Source organism: Platalea leucorodia (assembly GCF_965183815.1).
Source record: "Platalea leucorodia genome assembly, chromosome: 5".
In the NCBI taxonomy this organism is placed as follows: domain Eukaryota; kingdom Metazoa; phylum Chordata; class Aves; order Pelecaniformes; family Threskiornithidae; genus Platalea; species Platalea leucorodia.
The window spans coordinates 67,361,308-67,383,310 of record NC_138827.1 but is presented as its reverse complement, the minus strand read 5'-3'; the positions used below and the strand labels follow the sequence as shown (position 1 = coordinate 67,383,310).

The 22,003-nt window shown below is 37.2% G+C and overlaps 1 protein-coding gene across 1 annotated transcript in view; it reads right to left on the bottom strand.

Moving 5' to 3' along the window:
• Positions 1-610: 610 nt before the first annotated feature.
• Positions 611-22,003, bottom strand: part of PMS1 (PMS1 homolog 1, mismatch repair system component) — a 49,761-nt gene continuing 28,368 nt past the window's right edge. The window contains exons 8-13 of the mRNA XM_082311890.1: positions 21,060-21,203; positions 18,831-19,726; positions 13,117-13,572; positions 12,454-12,584; positions 3,698-3,858; positions 611-943 (exon numbers count right to left, since the gene is read on the bottom strand). Coding sequence (XP_082168016.1) covers positions 752-943; positions 3,698-3,858; positions 12,454-12,584; positions 13,117-13,572; positions 18,831-19,726; positions 21,060-21,203 — 1,980 coding nt within the window. The 3' untranslated portion in view covers positions 611-751. The remainder of the gene's footprint in view (positions 944-3,697; positions 3,859-12,453; positions 12,585-13,116; positions 13,573-18,830; positions 19,727-21,059; positions 21,204-22,003) is intronic.

Genomic DNA, 22,003 nt, shown 5'->3' with positions numbered 1-22,003 from the left:
CCTAGCTATGCCACATTCTCCTTGAGTGAGGACAGCTTATGTTTCCCATCCCTGAACAGTTTGTGTATAGCACTGCACCAACACACACGTATTACCATCTGCTTTCAGTGCTCACCTGTGCTCCTGTGACTCTGGTCCTTTCATCTTTCAAGTCATTGGCCAGCTTTTGTTGATCTAAAGTTTTAAGAGTGTACTATACTTTTAAGACTCATACTTTTGTAAATGTGTAAAAAAGCTGTTTGGAGACTGGACGCAAGGACTTCCATAGTCATTTATGCGAGCTAACAATTTCCAAATAGAAATACAACACTATATAAGTGTAAATATAATAACTGCATATGGCAATGCCACATTTAAACACCTACAGCTATCTGGCATTTCTTGGAAAATTAATATCTTTAGTACAATAAACTTTGCCAGGCTCTGTTGAAAGCAACTTCTAACCACTTCCCATCTAAAAAATTTTGACATACTGATATTCTCTAAACCTGCAGCAATAAGAAAAGCATCAAACCAGTTGAGAACATTTCTTTAATAAATTCTTTAAAAAAAAAAGTTATGAGTTATTTCTCTGAAATATTTATTTCCAGTTTTCAAGTAGCATTTGAATTTAAATAAAAAAAGTCTCTAGGAGGTGAATATATGATAATGAAAAGTCATTATACAAAAGCTTTGCACAAAACATACTGAAATGACAGAGTAATGATCAAAATTAAGCAAGAGAAATATGATCCCTAACAAAATGTTCTATTTACTGAATAATTTCCATGGAGTTGTGCTTGTCAACTTCTGGAATATCTGTTAAGTGATGAAAAAAAGGACGACCATGAACACAGCCTTTATTTTCCTTTCCAAGCTGTTGCTTCATCCTGTTAATTGTGTTTTGTACATCTTCTTTTGACAAATGCAAGGGCAGCTGCCGAGCTAAACGTACTGCTTCTCCCTGTGGAAAAGAAAAACAAAAACAAAACCCCAATAGTTTTAAAATACCACTTTTTAACACAGTAATCTGGGGCTACCAGAAAGCAGGAATTAAGCACTCATTGTTTAAAGGTCACTCTTCTGCTGATAAATATTCCGAATCCCAGGAACCCAAAGGTAACTCTAAACATATCTTACTGGTCATTTCATGACACTTCTACAATGGAGTGACACACTGTCAGTCTCCTGGTCATGTTTGCACTCTTTTTCTTTTGGGGTCCACTTTTGCAAGATGCTTTGTGTTTCTGAATATCTGATTTCCTGTTGGCACCAGTATCAGCTGAGGATGTTTACCAGTTCACAAGACACATTCTACACCACAAACTTTAGAACTAACATAAATGAAGTCAAACAGTCAGCTAAACAAAGTTTTAAAAATACTATAGTGAAATTTTAGATTAATGTTGTATTAACTATTGTCTAATGCATCCAGTTATCTCATAATGCTAGAAAGCAGAAGTGACTGCTAAACACAATTTCTGAAGCGCTCATCCTCAAAGAATCAAGCAAATTCAAAAAGAAGTTGTCAGATTTTTTTGTTTCCTCCTCCAAGATGGGCCTTCCTGCCATTGCCTTCTCTTCTGTACTTTAGTAATATTGCCTAGACAGAAATGGATGTGGTATACAATCTCCCTTCACATTGTACAAACTTGAAGCAGTGGTCAAAACATTTTAATCTGAATCTTCTCATTTTGTTTGCCTGGGATTTTCTCCTACTCTTCCAAGTGGAAAAAAGATCACTGTGGACTATTCTCTACCTAGGAAGGCTGCTTCTTTAACCATTACTCTATTCTTTCTTCTGGGTCTACCAAAAGACAGCAAAAGCTGCAGACATGCTGCCTGCTCAAACATGAAACTTAAGATAAAAGTTGCAATTCTGCACATGACAGTGAATGGTGTTTCCAGTGTTTACCCCCCAAAATGGTCAAAAAACCTCAGTGCTTATTTTTATAGGTTTGGTTTTTTTTTTCCCATGATGGCAAGCCATATACTTCCTAGTCGTTATGTATTTTTCAGCTACTGTTACTGCTGCACATGTATCTTCTTTCTAACCGTTCCTCACAGGATCAACATTGCTCTGAAGCCTTCCTTTGATGATCTCTTGATATATACTTTTATATGTATGTGTGTGTGTTTATCTATGTATGTAACTGTATATGGATATGTACACACACAGAGGTGGGGTGTGAGGTGTGTGGGGGGTGTGTGTGTGTGTGTGTCTGTCTGTCTGTCTCTCTCTCTAAACCAACTCCATCCCACTCAATCTGCCTGATGGGTATTTCTAAGTAGACCAAATAAAGCTTCCACCTCCAAACAAAGTTACAAACCATTCCTGTCTCAAGACTTAACTCATCCCTTCTTTAAGCTTCTTTCATGAATGCATGAGAACAGTTTGGTAGTACACTACAGAATGAGTCGCTCCAAAGGCAGCAGTAAGTAAACTTACTGCCCCAAAAAGTCAGGGAAAGATTTGTATAATAAATGTTTAAAAGATAAAACACACATTCTGTGTAAATGCCTAGGTCCCATTTTGAAGTAGTCCAATTCAGGAAAGCATGTTAGCAAATGCTTAAGAGACTTAACATATATTTTGGTAACCTTTCTGAACACAGATCTTAAACTGGGATTAAAGATAGCATTAGTGAAACATCTAGACAAGAAGTGATAGAAGACTACTATAGTTAGTTACTTCAGCTTTAACTAGTACCACATATATTAGTTGTTTCTGAAACTTCACGCTCATTATTGTCTCTGGATGGACGATTTTATCTATTTGCATATCAAAGATTAAAAAGAGTCATTCCAGTTCCAACTGTTGCATAATAACTTCTGTAAGAAAACAGATTAAAGACTCTCTTACTCAAGTACCGTATTCCTGGCAACTAATAATGCTGGCTGCTTGTGAAGAACACATGGTACTGCAGAACTTAGTTACTATTGCACTGAATGATGTGGACTTACAAGACTCTCTTGGTTGTCAGTATGTGCTTCCTTTAACTGCAGAAGTTATTGATGTTAACTAAATACAAGCATTTGCAGAGGCATACGGGGTTCACTGTATGTGGGACTTAACTTTTTACTTCCATGTCTTAATTCCAGTGACAGCTTGCTTTTCTGGCAAAAAAAGTTTCCATTTTTTTATCTCTGCCCTTTCTTTGAATGAATCATAGGAATTTTTCTTCTTTAAGTGGAAATGGCGCACCTTCTGATTTTCACGATGTACTTCTCATTGAGGTTTATATGAGAATTAAGCTTCAATTAACACCTACGTTTCATAAGCTATTACCTTAAATAATTTTATAACTTCTTCATATATTTATCTAAAAAGGAGTTAAATCTTGATGACTGTTCTGGATTCGACTGCCTTCTAGACTTTGTAAAGCACTTTTATGGCAGTTTTGTATTCCAATATGGAGAAATGCCTTTCTAGTCTGAAAACTGCCTATATAGAAATACTTTGTGAACATCAGCTTTCAGCATGCATTATATCACATTGGACAACTGTTTTTGGATATGCCTGATGGAAGTATTTTGGTAAGCAATGCAGAACTCATACACCTCAGAGAGGATATGACATTCTCCTTTTCAAAAGTAACTTCTGTTTAGAACAGAACTATATTAATTAAAACAGAAAGCTGAAGAAAGATTTTCAAGCTGTTTAAGGATTTATTATAAGCTTAGCTGGCCAATACTTAAAAGCAAACTTCTGTCTTACCTCCAAGTAATTTATCACTTTGAGAGGCCTACATTCATATACTTCCTTTGCATTTCCATTAACTACTGCATTCAGAATTTCTTTCAAATCAGAAATACCATAATATGGCAGACAATTTGCCATCCCTTCTATTTCCAGATGACTTTCTGTAGCTGAAGCACCTGAAAATACAAAGCCAAAACAGTAATTTATACATAGCTTTCATTTATATTCTGGAGCAATTCAGAGAAAATTAAACTTATGTAAAATCACTTAGTAAATTAGTCTCACAAATTCAATACAATTAGGAAACTTTTTTTGCTCCTCCCTTGGAGTGAAAAGCATTTATTCATCCAGTGTTTCATTATGGTGATGTGTGCCTATTCACATCACAAATGTCTCAGCTTATTTTAATTCAAATCCTAGCTGGCACTGTTTAAATGCTTAAAACATTTTGCAGCATTCCCGGTCTTCAGCATAGCTTTAATTAAAGCTTCTATGGCTTTAATTAAACATACATGAAATTAAAGTAGAAGCTAGTAATGAAACACAATTTAGTTTGAAAAAAATTGAAACACAGTGTTGGCACTACTTCCTTGGTTTAAACATCTGTAGAGTTCAAATGTTATTGTAACAAATTCAGCTTCTACTGAAATAAAAAACAGTTTTTTCTCCTACCACAGCAGAGGAAGAACTCAAGCCCCTATAACTAAAGGCTCTGTGACAGCATTCATACTATCATTCATATATCACTGCTGCAGCAAGTACCACTCTGAATAGGAATGATTAATAAAACATTTAAACAACCTTCCCAACAGAAAATCTATTCAATCTCTGAGGTGTAACAGATTTCACTTCTTATTCACACTACTTGCAAAAAATCTGAATGAAGTTACTACTGCACAGCTAACTTTTCTTCCACTCCCAGTCAGAAGTAAGCTCTCTAGGAGTCAGGCTCACATATTCTCGTGCAGTCCTTCAGAACTCCTCCTCTCATTCACATTGGGTACACAGAAATCTCAACCCAACCCACATGGCTACCTTTCCTTTTCCTCCACTACAAGTCTAAGAAGTAAGGAGCTTCACAAGGAGAGCATGGAAGAATACAATTCATAATGAAAATAAAGCCTCTCTCATGTAATGGCCCCAGGTAGAATAGGTTACATTCATCCTGAGTCATGAACGGTTTTTGCAAAGTCAGAAAAGCTGGAGACAAATACATTGCCACAAAGTGGATCAAACTAACAAACTGTGATAAGGGATCATTCATGTTCCTAATCCAAACAACAATATGAATGATTTCAGAAGTGAGAGAAAAATACACATGCAATGTAAGTCGCCACAATGTACTTTCATTAGCTAGTAGAATGAGACTGTTATCCATGACGAGGCACTGTTTATTTGACAGTCATTAAATAAGAGCATAGATGAACAGGAGGACTGTGCAGGTTGAAAATTTTTCTAAATATGTGTCACCAGGTAAATAATGCTGTTGGACCTTTTTAAGCTTCATGGCAAGAGATAATTTGACCAGAGTGGGAATTTGATAAGAAACAACCCCCCAACCCCCCCCAAAAAAATCACGTAACCTCCTTCCAGCTACATATTTAACACTGCTTTAAATTTGAAACTTTATTTCCTTTTTCACCCAGCATTGCTTTCCTTCTCTTTTTCAAGCTGTCTTTCCCTAATCATGGCCAGCAAAAACAGATATATTTTTTATGTACTGCTGTAAGCCTGTGATCAGATTCAGCTTAAAGCAATATGTTAAACTATCTGAAAGTTCACCAGCTATTAAAGGTGAGATAAGGTGATGTACTATGCCATATGTACTATTATGTACATATGTACTATTTCCCCATGGGAAAGGGTGGCTGTAGGAGACAGGAGCAAAAAATAAAGTCTGTTTTTAATCTCCTTCAGCTCTTTCCTCTTCATTTTTATCCCAATTTTGCTTTAATGAAAGACTAGATTTGAGTAACTGTTCCAGACCATTTGATTATGCTGCTTTCTCCCTAAAATGAGAACTTAGACTATTTGACAGCCTTTCAATAATTACCTCTCTGTATGCTACCAAAGACAGGACACAAAATTTTGTTAAGTTTCAAGTCTTAAGATTTTCAGTTTAAAATCTTGTATTTCCAGTGCTTCCTCTTAAAATTTCATGACAGTGAAGTTCTGTATTTGCCAAACTTTCTTTTGCAAATCCAGTAAACCAATCATACATGCTTGCTAATGAGACTGCTAATGCTCAGTACTCTCCAGTTTTACCAAAAGCGATTTTCCTGTCTGCAAATTTTGACAACCAGATTTGACTTCACCATACCTCTCATTAATTTGAAAGTCAAAGGGGGCTTTAAAGATTCTAACATAAGAACAAACAATACAAATCCTGGCTAAGAGAAGTTTTCTTCTTTGGTATTTGTGTGTTGCTCTCCTTTTCTGCTTACATACGTTAGACTGCAAAGTAGCCCATTGCATGCTGATTAACATATATTTATCTGCAAGTCTTTGCAGGAATTCCGATATTCACAACATTTGATGATATAAGCAGATGTCCGAATCTCAATGTACTTGTAATTTTTTTATAAAATATACGTTAAGATTTTTGAGTACTCAAACAGCAGTCTTCAAGCAGTTTCCATGGTAGTTTCTATGAAAATGCTTTGCAACTTCCAAGGAAAATATTTCCGTGAACAAATAAACTAGCTTTCAATTGACTAAAAATGTGGATTTCTCATTGCTACAAATTTCCCATTTCTCCTTCCAAACAAAGCATTCACAATCATCTTTGGATAATTCCTTCTTGATAGCCAGGAAAAACTGTTCTCTTCCAGCTGCCACCTAGATTAGGTGACACTATAGACTATCTATCTTCCAGTCCATGGCCAAAATCAAACTGAAAGAAAGTAGCAGCATGATTTTCCACTTACCAATTACAAGAGCTGAGGCAGCTTATACTACCAAGGAAGATAGGTTATTTACCTTTCACTGCTCTTTGAGGCCTTGGAAGCACGTTCTTTGTATATACATATGTTGGGTACACATATTCTATCAGGCAGACAATTCTACCCTAAAAGCCTGTCTTGGAGCATGGCCCAATTGTTACAAAAACAGGTAAGATGTGTTCCTTGCTCTCAGTTCCTTTCCAGCCAAGAATTCACATCTCTCTTTAGGACTTTCACAAAGGCAAGCAGACCGATGTGCAGTGAAGGTATAGATAACAAACACATCTTAAGAAGGACTGGACAGAAAGTAATCCATCTTACTTCTTGAAATGCTTCTCTGTATGTAGGGGTCATTGCAAGCTATACCCAGCAAACAAATGCCTGGCAGATCCCAGAATACTGAGTTAAGTAAAAGCAAACAGACTGCTCTCCCAAAGGTAGCATCACTTGAAGCCTCAGTAAGGCCAGAACATGAGGGGGCAGGAGGGCAGTGGAAGACAGACTGGAGCTCAGCGTCACAGCTTTGCAAATCACAACAACTGGCACGTTCCACAAAGAAACCATTGATTTTGCCTGACATACTTACAGCAAGAAGCTTTTTCCGAGCTATTTCACAACATGTTTTTCACTGTCAGCTATCCAGAGAAAAATCTAGTTGAAAACTCCTTAAACTGCTGAGCAATCAATATAAAGAGAAACAAGGAGATATGACAAAAGATCTCAGTCTACCAGAACAAGAAGATAGGGCATGTCCAAGATCTAGGATACCTGGAACAACTTTGGCTGCAGTCATACAGAGTCTTTGAACAATATGGAGCAAAGGTAAATTACATTCCTGTCTTAAAACAAGAGAGCATTCAAAGGACAGACTTATTTTCCAATGAAACAACAGGCAAGTAAAGCCTGAAACTCTCACGCTCATGTAAAAGTAACTATCCAACGGCTTCATTTGTGAAAAAGGAAAACATTGCCAGAAGTTCAAACAGTCTTCCTACCAAAATGACAGAACAAGAACAAAACTTCATGTGGAACTGAGTCCTTGTTAACAAGAAAAGGCCTTTCAAAAACCTACTAGGAGTAGTGCATCTGGTGTCACATGGTGCCATGGGGTTCAGAGTGAGGCATGTCCATGCTATGCCTGTGAGAAAGGCTCCCGGCAGGTTATTAGAGTAACTAAAGTTCAGACTAACTAAAAGGTCTTTGTCATTAAAGAGTATAGTCGTATTTCTAAGAATTCCAAGCACTGTGAGGGAATAAGATTCAATTTCCGAGCATTAATCCCAAGACCTGCTAAATTTAGTGCAAGACTAATGATTTTTTTTTTTTTTAATCCTGAGATAAGTTGTCCCTTCCAGACAAGTCATCCAAATAAGGAAAAACCAATACCGCATGTTTGTTTGTTTTTTTTTTTCAAATAAGAAATTATCAGAATCAAAATCTTTATGAAAAGTTCCTCTGTGTCATAAGTTGCCAAAAGGCAGGAACTTAAACTGCAAAGAAGCATCTTTGACAAAGACCAGTTGAGATGCAAGCCCAATGCAACAAGGGAATTACCAAAGTCACCTTCCAAATTAAGGCAGCTGTTCAGGTTTTCTTGTTATTAAATAAACAGCCAGTCCTGTAAAACACCCCCCACACCAACAGGAAATAAGGAATGAATTTATGGTCCAATATTCAACACATTATACTCACCCAGGAAACAGTCCTAGTGAGGTGCTCAATACCAAAGCAAGAGGTCTTGCGTTCCAAATTAGTATCTGAGTATTATGAGTAGACTTAATATATGATAATGGACAGCAATACTCAGGGTCCTTCTCTTCTCCTTTGGCGGAATATGCGTGGAGATTTAAACAAATAAGCAATGCAACCTATTAGACTGACAGTCCTCTTCAGAGATCACAGAATCATAGAATTGTTAAGGTCAGAAAAGACCCTGAAGATCATCGAGTCCAACCGTTAACCTAACACTGCTAAATCTACCACTAAACCATGTCCTCGAACACCACATCTACCCTTCTTTTAAATACCTCCAGGGATGGGGACTCAACCACTTCCCTGGGCAGCCTGTTCCAATGCCTGACTACCCTTTCAGTGAAGAAGTTTTTCCTAATATCCAACCTAAACTTCCCCTGGCGCAGCTTGAGGCCGTTTCCTCTTGTCCTATCGCTTGTTACTAGGAAGAAGAGACCGACCCCCACCTCGCTACAGCCTCCTTTCAGGTAGTTGTAGAGGGCAATAAGGTCTCCCCTCAGCTCCCTTTTCTCCAGGCTAAACAACCCCAGCTCCCTCAGCTGCTCCTCATAAGACTTGTGCTCTAGACCCTTCACCAACTTTGTTGCCCTCCTCTGGACACACTCCAGCACCTCAATGTCCTTCTTGTAGTGAGGGGCCCAAAACTGAACCCAGTACTCGAGGTGCGGCCTCACCAGCACCGAGTACAGGGGCACTATCACCTCCCTGGTCCTGCTGGCCACACTATTCCTGATAGAAGCCAGGATGCCATTGGCCCTCTTGGCCACCTGAGCACACTGCTGGCTCATGTTCAGGTGGCTGTCAATCAACACCCCCAGGTCCTTTTCTGCCAGGCAGCTCTCCAGCCACTCCTCCCCAAGCCTGTAGCATTGCATGGGGTTGTTGTGACCGAAGGCACTTAGCCTTGTTGAACCTCATACAGTTGGCCCCGGCCCAACGATCCAGATCACCATGGCTCAAGGAAAGCCTCTTTTTCTGCGGCCAAAACTGCCAAACATGGAATTGGAGCGGCTAAGTTTCCTTTGTTCTTGTTTTGGAAGGTATCTTAGAGCTACTGATGGCATCACAGACTTATCCACATGGATCAACAGAAAGGCTTGTTATTTTGAGAGAAGAAATTACCAGAAATTCAAATTCGAAGCTAAAGAAACAGAACCTTTGCTTGTGAAATAAAAGAGGATGTCTCTGTCAGAAAAAGGAAATTTTCTGTTACAGAAGATAAAATTCTTAACCCAGAATGAAAAAGGAAGCCATGCATTAGTGGCTATTAGTAAGAAATCAACAAGCGGTTAGAAAGGGACATCTAATATGACCATGTCAGGGTTGAAGTCCCAAACGAAAGTACAGACCTTCAAATATACTACAGTGGACCCTGACAGCAAGAAAGAGTTAATAGTTCAGTTGAGAAACAGCAAATACTAGGACTGATCCAATTCACCCAAAAAGTTGGGAAAAAATGAGTTATAAAGGTATGTGCACAGAGAATGGGGTTCAGGTGTGCTCCTATGGATGCTGCTAAGGTGAAACTCTCCAGCTACTGTAGGTTAAGTGCACATTTGCATTCTGGACACCTCTCCACAGCAAGCTGTGACTTTATCATCCACCATGCAAAGTAGCAACCCCTGTTCCAAAAAATTAACAATATATCCTGAAGAAACAAAGCTTTCTGAGGCAACTTCTAGTTCAACAACATCTGAATGCTCCCCTTTCAGGCTGTGTCTGAGTTTCAAAACACCACAAAAATAGACATCGAATTCAGACAGTGAACAAAAAAAATGCTTCTATAAGGATAGTGAGGAATGTTTTATGAGATGAACTTGTTTTCTCAAAGTTGAAAAATCCTATAGAATACTCAGGTGTAAAGTGGGAGAAATCACTCCTGGTCTGCAAGTCACTTTCCGTAAAGATTATACAACAAGAATCTATAATTTAAAGAACCTCAAACTGCATAGTGAAATTCCCAGAGAAGGACACATAAGAAGCGTTAATAATTAATACCTGTGTTTCTAGAAATCAGCTTTAATAAGTATTTGTAGAAGATAGTAGCATATTTGTAGAAGACAGCATATTTCAGGGATGAGTTTAAGAAAAAAAGAACAAGGAGGGACTGATGAAGTATTAAGTAAAAATCCTTGGGTCAGCTGGAAAAAAGGCTGGGAGAAATTCCATTTGTTTGCTGGTATTTCTAGCTTCATCTGCAATGGTATGCTCTTTTAATAACAGAGGCTGTAACTGCCATAATGTCATCAGCAGAAGCTTATAAATATGACTGACAAGCCTCAGATGTTATTAACGTTTCATTCAAGTAGTTAAAATAGAAGACTGGGACAAAAAACTGAATTAGATTCCCATTCTTCATACGGGCTAGCCTTATGGTACTGATCAAGTCCACAACCATGGTTCGTTGACCTGCACAGTGCATATAAAGCACTTTTACTTTCACTAACTGTAAACCAAATGACAACAGCTTCCTCACAAGATTTCATTTCCTTAATTTTACATACTTAGGAACACAGCATTGGAAGACGGTTACTACTTCCCAGTTACTGTGCCGAGTCCCTTGCTGTTATATTGTACAATTGTGCTCTTAAAACTAATCAAGCTATCTTAAAACTCATTTCCCATCTCCAGTACCACAAGACCAGTCAACAACTCTCCTCCGTTGTTGCCTAGAAACTGTCTTCAGATTTTCACATTCAATTTATTCACATCCAGTTTACATTAACTAGATTTTGAGCAAACTTACAATATCAGGAGGTGAAAAAAAAAAAAAAAAATGGAAAAGGTACGTGAGCAAAAAGGCCAAGCAACAATCTCTTTCTCCCATATTTGTCTAGAGACATATCATAGACCTCCTCAGCTTTTGATTTGCTAGACTGAATAAACCTTTTAAGAGCTGCCTCTTACAATACACACTTTATTCCCCTAATCATTCAATCTAAGATTATTACCATGAACATCTCTTCTACAAAGTTTTTGCTATTTATGTATGGATTTAGCCGGTCAGAAAGAAGTTTCCTTGGTTTTGCTGTGCATGATTCAGTAAAGAAAAGAGCTTAGGCTCTTTTCTTCCCAAGAGCCAGCCTCTGAGTGAAGGAGTTGCTCTACATCCCTTTTTTGTACCCACTCTTAAAAGATCCCATATGTTACAGTAGATCTGTCATCACTGTACATATGTGGGGATCTGTAACACATGAGGCTATAGCATTTCTAACAGCTCTTATAGCGAATCTTTTCTCTGAGCTGTCAGCTAGGTACTACCCCCAAAGACGTTTGCTTTTCTTGGAATTCTGCTAGAGAAATCCTGATCCGCAGAACCGACCCTGGGTCGTTTGCCCCTGGGTTTCCAACAGCATCCCTATAAATCGTTCTTCAGAAAAATGTATAAACATTTGATCTCTCTTGCTAACGTAAAAGGATGTTACAGGAAACAGATTTATTCTGTGACCAACGTAGAGGCATTGAGAAGTAGGCTGTCTCAAAAAAAAAAAAGATCAGATCAAACTCTATCAAAAGGTGTGATGATGATCCCATCACCCTCTCTTTACTGTCCCCTTTGGCCTCTGCGTTACAACTCTGATATGAAAGTAAGTCAATAACCAGATCCAGCTTCATATTGGACCTCCTCAACTGCTCAACAGCAGAGGAGTAGTCAGCTAAAGCACGTACTTGCAGAAGCTTCTGCAAGTAAGTACCACCTTGGAAGAAGCTGCCAGGACTAAGGAATTCTCATCAGTTTAATGTAAATTTCGTCACAATGGCAATTAAGGATATCGACATCCAGCGTTTTGAGAAAAGAAATAAAAATAAGAGTCAGGAAAACGTGGGTTTCAGAGCATTCTTTGAAATACTATTAAAGTTTTCTGTTCAGTTATCAGTTTCCATTACTCAATGTTCTATGGAGAAGACTACATTCTTTGCCAAGTAGTAAAATCTCAGTGTTAAGGAAAGCAGGATGTTAATGCTTTAAATGATAAGGTGATGTAGAATAACATGATCTACATTAACAATCATTTAAATCATTAAATCAGAAGAAACAAGCCCCAATATGACTAAAAGATTTTAAAACCATCGTACCTTCTATCACTTTTATCTGGAATCCATTTGCTACAAGCCTTGGATCTGACAAATAACCTGATCCATTGAAACTCTGGTAATCCTTCTGCATTTTATAAAGAGCAGCCATATACTGAAATCCACCAATAAGACTGGAAAAAAAAATATCCCCAAAGTGTTAAAAACCGAAATCCTTAATGTGAAAATTAAAACTGTGAGAAAAATACAGAAAAAAGTAGCAAGTGATGAGGAGTGATCAAGATTTTTAAGCGTTCTGAAAAAGCAATTTGTTTAAAGAAACAAAATCACAACTGTTCACGTATCTTAAAGAGTGACCAAGTTTAGGCACATAATAATAATTACATCAGCCATTATCTAACCTATGGAGGAAACGTAGCTAGAGTGAAGTTGTGAAAATGTGGAGCATTTAATTTTCCTCTGGGGGAAGAACTTTGTCTTCACTGCATTACCAATGAAACTGGTCAAAATTCATACTTATTTCAACAAGGCCTGCTCATTACTATAAGGTAAAAGTATACAAAATATAAAAATCTGTTCTTACAGATAAACGAATGTACAAATAATCACAGAATTAGCAATCAGGGCCTTACCAGAGTTTACTGTAAATAATTATCAAATGATAACTTGAAATAACATACAAATTTTTGCTCAATTGTACTATACCTGTCCGTTAACACAATTGGCTTGTCCAGTTTCTCCACTGGAAGCTTATGATTCATCAGTAATCTTTTATGCAGTAGGGCTTCTTCCAATCTATATGGATTCAGCAACATTAGCTTTTTTTCAGTAGCAAATATCCAGACATCAGGAAGACTCTGACGACGGATCAGGAAAAGCTCATGTTCATCTGAATAATTTTTCTCATGTCTCTGAAGCTGATGTCTACAGGAACTCAGAGAAAAAGGCACTGTCACAATTTTTGTAGGCTGTTCAGGTTTCCGCTTCTTTTCAGTTTGAGCATGAAATATCTCGTCAAGCTTCTGCTGGTTGGATGGGGAAGTCTTCAGCTTGGGTTTCTGTTTTTCTGCCTCCTTTGTTGGTCGGTGCCCTGTCTGTCCCATAGCTTTCTTGACCTCTCTGTTGTAGCGTTCCAGGTCTTTAGCAGCTTTTATTTCATAACTTAAAAAAGAAAACAAACCAGCAGCATAATCAGATTAAAAACCCCAAACCCCAACTCCTAACATACTAAAACAAAAGGTAAGGTAACCATTTCAACAGACAAGAACAACTCCCATAGTTCATTCAAGTAGCCACATCAATATGCTTTCCACTATGACAGAGATGGAAGGACATTGGGGACTCTGCCAGTATTACATTACCCTTTGAAGATGACGAGTTGGAAATTTTCCTTCATCATGACAGCCAGCAAAACCTGAATTACTGAAGGGGGAGGTGTAGACTGCATCATACAAAGAACTACAGCCAGTTGCTTTTGACCTTAGTCCCAAAGACTACGTTTAACCCTAATTCGCAACCAGATATATAGTTTTGGAAGGAGTTTTGTCACAGGCACATCCAGCCAATTCACAAAGTCATTTATGTTTCTAGAGCTCTACAGAATTCAAGAGGAGTCCATGCAGTTAAGTAAGAGTTTGGAGCCTAAATAACTCACAAGCCTGAGGCTTTACTTAATATAAAGAAGTACATTTGATTTTGAATCACCTAAAATTAGCCACATAGACAGAAAGCATGAGAATACAGAACAGATACTATTATCACAGAGTTCTGTAACTAATAAACTTACAGATTTTTCAAAAAGTACTCAATAACAAGCTACTGCTAAATGCTGTCTAAATGGTTAAAACATTACTACATACTAAATCCCTACAACTTGAATGGATTCTTAATGAGTTTACAAATGTCAGGAAGATAGCTAAACTTTTATAGATGTCAGGTTTATACTTGCCTACCGCATACAAATCTTACTTTCTTGAAGGCCAAAGGAGCGATTTGCTGAACTCCCTCTTTTTGCCCTTATTTGATATTCTGAATTCTAGCAGGCAATTCAAACCGGTCCAATCTTCAATAAAAGAAGTCGTCGTACTATCACATGTAAGTATTGGAAAGAAGTATTTTAGCTGGTCGTATTTATTTATTGCTACTTGCTGGAACAGTTTGATTCAATTATGTGTATGCATGCTGGAAAATTAAGGTCAACAAAAGGGTCACCATTTGCAATTAATTATGATGTGCTAGCATTCACATATGGTACCAATATTTAGTTAACTAAAAAAGTCAGCTTAAATAGTTTCTTGCAATAAATCATGTCCTAGAAAATATGGAGTAAATGTTAAGATAAAAAACATCTGCTCCTTTTAAAATGAATGGATGAAATCACTTGAACAGAAATTTTTTTATCCCAAATACATTTATAGCTTTGACCAGATCAATAAATACTTCGTTTTGAATAGACCCAATTGTAATGCAGGAGAATATTTAACTATAAGAGAACTGAGCTTTCAGTGATACATTGATAATCCAAACCAAAAGCACTTCCAAAGAAAGTCCAACTTGCCTGTCATTTTAGGGTACCATCAGAAAAATTCTAGCCTCATAAGCCTTGATTGTGAGGGTTTTGCAAATTCATACACGTCACTATCAGTGATTTTCTCTGAATCAAAGAAAACAGCAGGTTTACAAACTACGAGGGAACACCTTTGCCCTTCCAAAAATCTTTCCATAGAGGCAAGTAAAATCAACAAGTGCTAGAAGAACAGTTTTTTCTCTGCTTTGTGAATTAAGACTGTAAATTTAGGATCCTTTCCTGAAGTTCCAAAACATAAAGCCAAGGAAATTTGCAAAACTGGGTGTAAGGAGGGAAGTGGAAGACTAGAATGAAGTCTAGTTGCAAAGGCAGCTTTGGTTTAACTAGAAAAATGGATCCACGATTTATTCTTTTCCCCTTGCACCTGAAACCCAAATGAAATATTTAGCATATAACAAAAACATTTTAATATAAGGTCTGTCAGATTTTATAAGACAAATAATCTGAATTTGACTATTTCGAGAAAACTCTGACTGGAAATGGCCACTTGTGTAGATTCATATGTGTCCAGAAGAGAGAGGCATCCCATTCTGAATGTAGTATGTCTCAGCATCAGCCTCTTCACATAATGAAACCAAATCCACTCAAACTATCACCACAAGTAAGTATTACATTCTACTTCTATGTTTCCTTCCTTTGTGAAGAAGAAAATAAAAAAAGCTTTTAATTGCCCATATCAGCTTTTCACAGTCATCTTCTGAAATGCATAGGTTTCACATGGCTAGCACTGTTTCCTAGGAGTGGACAACATGGACCTACTATTATCAAGCATTGGAACAGGCTGCCCAGGGAAGTGGTTGCGTCACCATCCCGGGAGGTCTTTAAAAGACATGTAGATGTAGTGCTTAGGGACATGGCTTAGTGGTGGACTTGGCAGTGTTAGGTTTACAGTTGGACTCAATGATCTTAGGTCTTTTCCAACCTAAATGATTCTATGATTCTATTATGACTGAACAGATGCTGGGGACAAGCAACAGTATGGAAGGATTGATACCAGTTATTAACAACATTATTCATGATTAATATCTGGCAATAGATGAATGGAGTTGGCTAGAGATACAATGGATGGTCAATGACCGGATGGTACCACCAAATAACCTCCATCCAAAGGAAAGAGAACATGTTAAATAAAAGGTTAGAATACGGTAAAAAAGAATTTTTCTGGAATTGCTAAGCAAGCATATTTACCCTGATGTAAAAGAGCTGCAAACAATGCATACACACATGCGCGCGCACCATGAGGTGCATGGAAAGTTTATCAGGCAATAAAAAGCTACCACACATGAGCTAGTTACTACTAGCCACTAGCGACTGTCTATGTGCATGCTCTTACCTGTCAACAGACAGCAGAGGCCACGCTACCTGAAATAATACTTCTCCCAAGGTACAAATATACTCATGAAGTACACATCACATGTATTCTATACACAGAATTACTGTAGAGTGCTGACAAGGTAATTTGTTAGTCCTGTGATAATGTGTATGTAACTCTGAACCTTTCCTACACCTTCAGGGTAACTACTGCGGCCACTGTCATGGCACTTGGAGGGATTTCTCCCACTCCTACCTGAGTCTGATATGCAAGAAATATTAAGGCCAGAAATACATACAAGCTGTATTAAGTAAGAGCAGAGTGAGTGCAAGAAATTAAATGCTGGCTTTGCAAAGCAGGGGGATATGCGACGCTGCCAACATGGACATGCATGGAAGCTTTCCTCTTCTATTATAACCTAAAGACCATAACATTTTACATTCCGGTTGAGTAATAAATGCTGGCTTGTTTTGAAAAGGCTATCCTATGTCACTATGAGACATCTGTTGGTTGTACTGCTCCCAAAAGGGATTTAAACTCATTTAGACCTGCTAGAGGAGCCACAGAGAGAAACAGAGATGCTGAAGCCAAGCACACCCATTGTAACAAACATGTGACTTTATCACAGAAGGATGGAGGACTAGAGCCCAGGAAAAGTGGTGTCTTGTCAGCCAGGTTGCATGAAGTTGGAGGTATAGCGTGCTCAGCAGAACTGTGGCACTTTGGCTGCCCTGTTGTATATACATTTGTTGTTACCTCTAGGTGGCCCAATTTATCCAGAGTATCTGGTAGGCAAGACTTACGTTCTCTGCCAGATGTACAAAAGTTCTTCTGGATTGTTGCCTTGGAGGAAAAGATGTCTGCATATCTCTTCCTATTTGTTATTTTCTGAGGCAATTTTAAAAGATTAAAGGTGGAAAAGAGGTACACCAAAGCTGAAATGTATGGATACAACTAGTAGTAAATTTTTCATTCATTTCAACATCCACTGGACCATACTGCATTCATTCCTACATATAATGAAAACCTCATTACCAGAGAGGTCTCCTTCCTGAACTAATACAAAGTTAATCTGTAGGCACACTTTTAAACATAACAGTTGTACCAGGAAAGCAACCATGAAATCTGAAAAGCTAAAGCAGAGCAAATTAAAATTTTCTGAAACAGCTGGCAGAACCTTTTGTTTCATTTCATTAAAAGCATGAATATAATTGGAGTAGATTTCTACTATTACATTAGTATTTCTGTTAATGCAGAGATGGACAAAACACTTTCTCACATGTATGGTTTTGTGATCGTGGCATGTTGCTTGCTTAGTGAGCTTTAAATTAGGTAAATCAGAAGCTAGATAAAAAGTTTTTACTTAACTCTGACATAGTTGGTATTCAGAATAATACAGATGTTTTCGAACAAAGTCAAGAAGTCAAAGAAAAAACAGACCTAGTAACAGAATTCAATAGGTATAGCTTCTCTTTCTTACCATTCTCCTAATCGAATCTCCAATTGGTATTATCTCTATTATGGTAAAAACTATTGAAGAACTATTTCTATTTTCCTTATTTGTGTGATGCCCTACAGTGTTTTACATGTTATAAAAATCATGAAAAAAATATGGCAAGTTTGGTGTTTCTTTTGTTTTTAAAAGTGTTTTAGAATGCCTCAAAATGTTATTCTAATTCATCTTTTACCATAACATAAGTTCCACATGAAGGACAACATATAGCTAATATTTTAACCAGTCTAACCCCTGCCTCAAATTAGGCTAAAATATTTCCCTTACTTGCAGATGGATTTAAAAAACTCAGTAACAATTAATTGTAGAAAAATACGGAATTTAGCTATTCAGATTGTAATCTAAAAAGATATTTGGTTTTGATTGAAACAGATTAAAATTCAAACTGTATTATACTCTCTGAACCAGCACTGGAATAGCTGTTTAGGGGAAAAAGAAATTCCTAGTGTCATTTGATTGGGTTTTATAAATACAATTCTGAGGTAGCCCGGGTTGGGATACGTACTAAATTTAGAGAAAAGGAGTTTACCAAATGTTCGAGTACTAAAAATCCTGAAAAAGAATTCTCACTTTGTAGCAATAAAAAAGAACTGTTGGTTGGAAAAAGCTCCGGAGGAACTATATGGTGCCTCCTCCATCACCTTGCTGGTTTTCATTGACAGTGCATTGGGAGTGACAGTATACAGGCAGCCCTTAGAAAACAGAAGTTTGTAGTGTTCAAACAGTACATTTTCTCGCCCATTATCTCTAAATAACAATTCAGCAAAACTGTCCCTACCTAACTGCTGCATGGCGCAGTGGCAAAACAAGTAACTCAAATCAGCAGTGCACATATGCACATAGCAAAAGATGACAACTCACAATATCGATGCTGATCTTCAAAAGCCAAAAATCATTTTCTGTTCTATTTTTTCGTAAATAACTGGGAAGTTACAATTTTTTTAATTCACTACAAGTGACTCCTTGGTAACTACCAGATTTAGAAGCAAGACAGCCTGAAAACTTACTTTTTTTTTTCCTCTTCATTCAAATTCTTCCACTGCTCTTCAATTTTCAGCAGGATGTCCTCCATGCTGGTCTTTGGATTATCAGTTATCAATTTTGGACGACATTCTTGAGTGAAAAATCCAATTGCAGACTTCGGTTTCCTTATTATTCTACTACTAATTAAGTCATAAGCCGTCACATGTCCGAATTTATCACTTATCACATTTCTTTTCTTTAAGCTTTGATTTGAGATTTGTGGATCATTGCTTTGCTCATCAATATGTTCATTTTGCTTATTAATTGTTTCTCCAGCTTCAGGAATCAAAATTTTAACAGGTTCCAGGTTGTCTCCTAGTTGGTTTTTAAATCCACTTCCCATACTCCAACTATCAGCAGAGATTTCAGGTAAGTCTTTAGGGACTAAGGCTTCCTCATTTTTTTCTATTTCATCAATATTATCAGAACTCAAAAGATGCTCATCAGCTTTTTTAGACTTGGGGTCCATGGGAACACTGTTACTTTCAATATCAGTCATATTCTGTCCATTCCGTTCCTTCTCACACAATAAATTTAAGGAACTGTTTGGAAAGGTATCACTCTCAGAAACCTCTTTTTTGTCCAGGCGACTATGTACATTATCACCACAAAATGTCTGATGATTTAAGCAGATCTCTGTGTTTTTTCCTGCTTGACAGTTTTGCATATCACTGCTGAATGAAAGGAATGAAGTATGAGCATGTAGATCATCGTTTCCAGATGGTCCCATTTCATTAACAACCACATCTGTTTGTTCTGTTCTATGCACAAACATGTCTTCTGAGGTAACATCTGTTTTATTACTTTCACCAGGGACTGCAGCAGGTAGTGGCCCATACAGTGATTTCAACACATTTTCAACAGCAAGTAAGACAGATTCCTGGGGAGGAAAAAAAAAAAGAGAACAAAACAGAAAAGCCACACACACAAGCACACCTGAAAATGTAACCGACAGATATGGGGAATATAGAACCATAAGCAAAGTGATCTTATTCAGAATATTCTTCAGACAAATCTGGACAGATTATTGCATTTCAGCTGTTCACACATGCTCAAAAAGACTCTGAACTGGACACCTTTAGCCTCAAGTATTTTGTGATAGGTATTCTGCTTCACTGGTTTACTCTGACATCACAAAACCGATTAACTGCTTTCTTTATAACAGCATAATAACTGCTTAAACCAGTACCAGGTAAAGCTATTCCTACCTAATACGGAGTTAGAAGCTTATAGTCAAGACAGACGCACCAACAACATCCCATTTCATGTAAGCGTGTTTGGCTTTTATGGTGTATGCTTCCAAGACAGCTTTGCACCAAATGATGGAAAAAAAACAAAACAACCAACAACACAAAAGAAAAAACAACCCTTTTTTTAATGCCAAAGGAAAGTTTTAAACTAGATCAAATGTGAGAATGCTGTGTTAATTGTCATACCAGTGACACTTAACAGGTAGTACATTTACAAGATTAACATAGACAAAAACTTTCAGTGAAGAAAAGGATTAACATACTGTTGTGACTACCTACATTCACTTTGAACAATCACCTTACCTATGTACCCTTCTTAATTTCTGTGGCACTGTTTTTCATAGGAAGTGCTAATAAGTGAAAGTGCCTTTATGGAAATTTATCACTACACAGCCTCTAAAACCTGGGCATATATGGTCTAAATTTCAGTTCTTGATAGTATGAACAGGATATCCTGAAACTTAAGTGATGTCAACAATAATCTATGCACATAATGGCAAAATATTGCTTTGACCAGAACTCAACTCCCTCCCTCCCACCCCCACCTTAATGTATGTGGTGTTTAAAAAGTGCTTACTTAGTGTAATTATGAAGTTAAGCATGAGATTTATGTAGGGATACACATAATAATTCCATTTAGCTTCTCTCACTATAAATCCATCTGAAAACAAAGTGATACACACATATATCTGACAGCGTAAAAATTATCTTTGAAATCAGCTGGGAAATTAATTTTGAATAATCCTCCACTTAGCCTGTTCAGTACTTTTCAAACAAAACAGTCCTGTGTTTTGGACAGCAAGCTATCGTGTAACTAAAAAAAAAACCAACCAACCAAAAAAAAAAAAAAAATCAATCAGTGGCACTGTTTACCTTCAAACATTTCAGTAGTCTCAGAAGCCCTTATTATGCTTACACAAGTAAAAGGTTGACAGCTCAAAAAGAGATTAAAACCTTAGTTACCTTATAATGCAGCAAAACTTGAGTTTTATCAGGTGTTAAATTCACATCCACAGCAGAGGCAGGTACAGTAATATTCAAAAAGAAAACGGGATATAAACGAGTACAGTCCTTGTGCGTCCCCAGACTGTAGTACTGTCGAATTAACTACAGATTGAGTTAATAAAGAGATGTCAGTAAAGGCAATAAAATAGACACAAACACACAGAAACAAAATTTGACATTATAAAAGCATAACTGGTTTGCTGGTTTTTTTTTTGTTTGTTTGGTTTTTTTTGTTTTGTTTTGTTTTTTTTTTTTTTTTTTTTTTTTTTTTTTTTTTTTTTTTTTTTTGAAGTTAAAGGAATGCTAAAAAGGTCCCGTGGGTATACATGTAGGCAGGAACAATTACCAAAAGGGCAGTTATTGGTTGTTTCCACGTCTTCACAGCTAAATTAAAACAAAAAAAAGGAACCAAATTCCAAGACAGTAATGGCAGGTACTTTGACCTTCTGAATGAATGTATTGATCACCTTGGAAGAAAAGGTATGATACGCCCAGATTGGACTACAACCCCAATACTTACTTCCTTAATCAACACAAATACTGTTACTTCTTAGTTTTTTAAAGAAAATCTACTCATATAGCATGCAACTATACTGCTCTCTCTTTCAGCCAAACTGAAGTCCGTTTGAGAAAGTAGCACTTGCACCACAGACCTGCCCTTTTCCCAGAACAGGATTAATTTGTTCTTTTTATTAAGCCAATTCTAAATTTACAGCTTTTCTCAAATTCTATTTGCCCTTACTATTTTCTCTATAATCCTCCCAATAACTCCTCCAAAAGACAAATAACAAAATTATTTAGCTGTTTCAGAATTTTGGTCTCGTTAACTAGAAGGATCAAATAAAGATCCTTGCATTTCCCTCTAGTATCAGGATCCTTCAACAGACATACATACTGGAGAA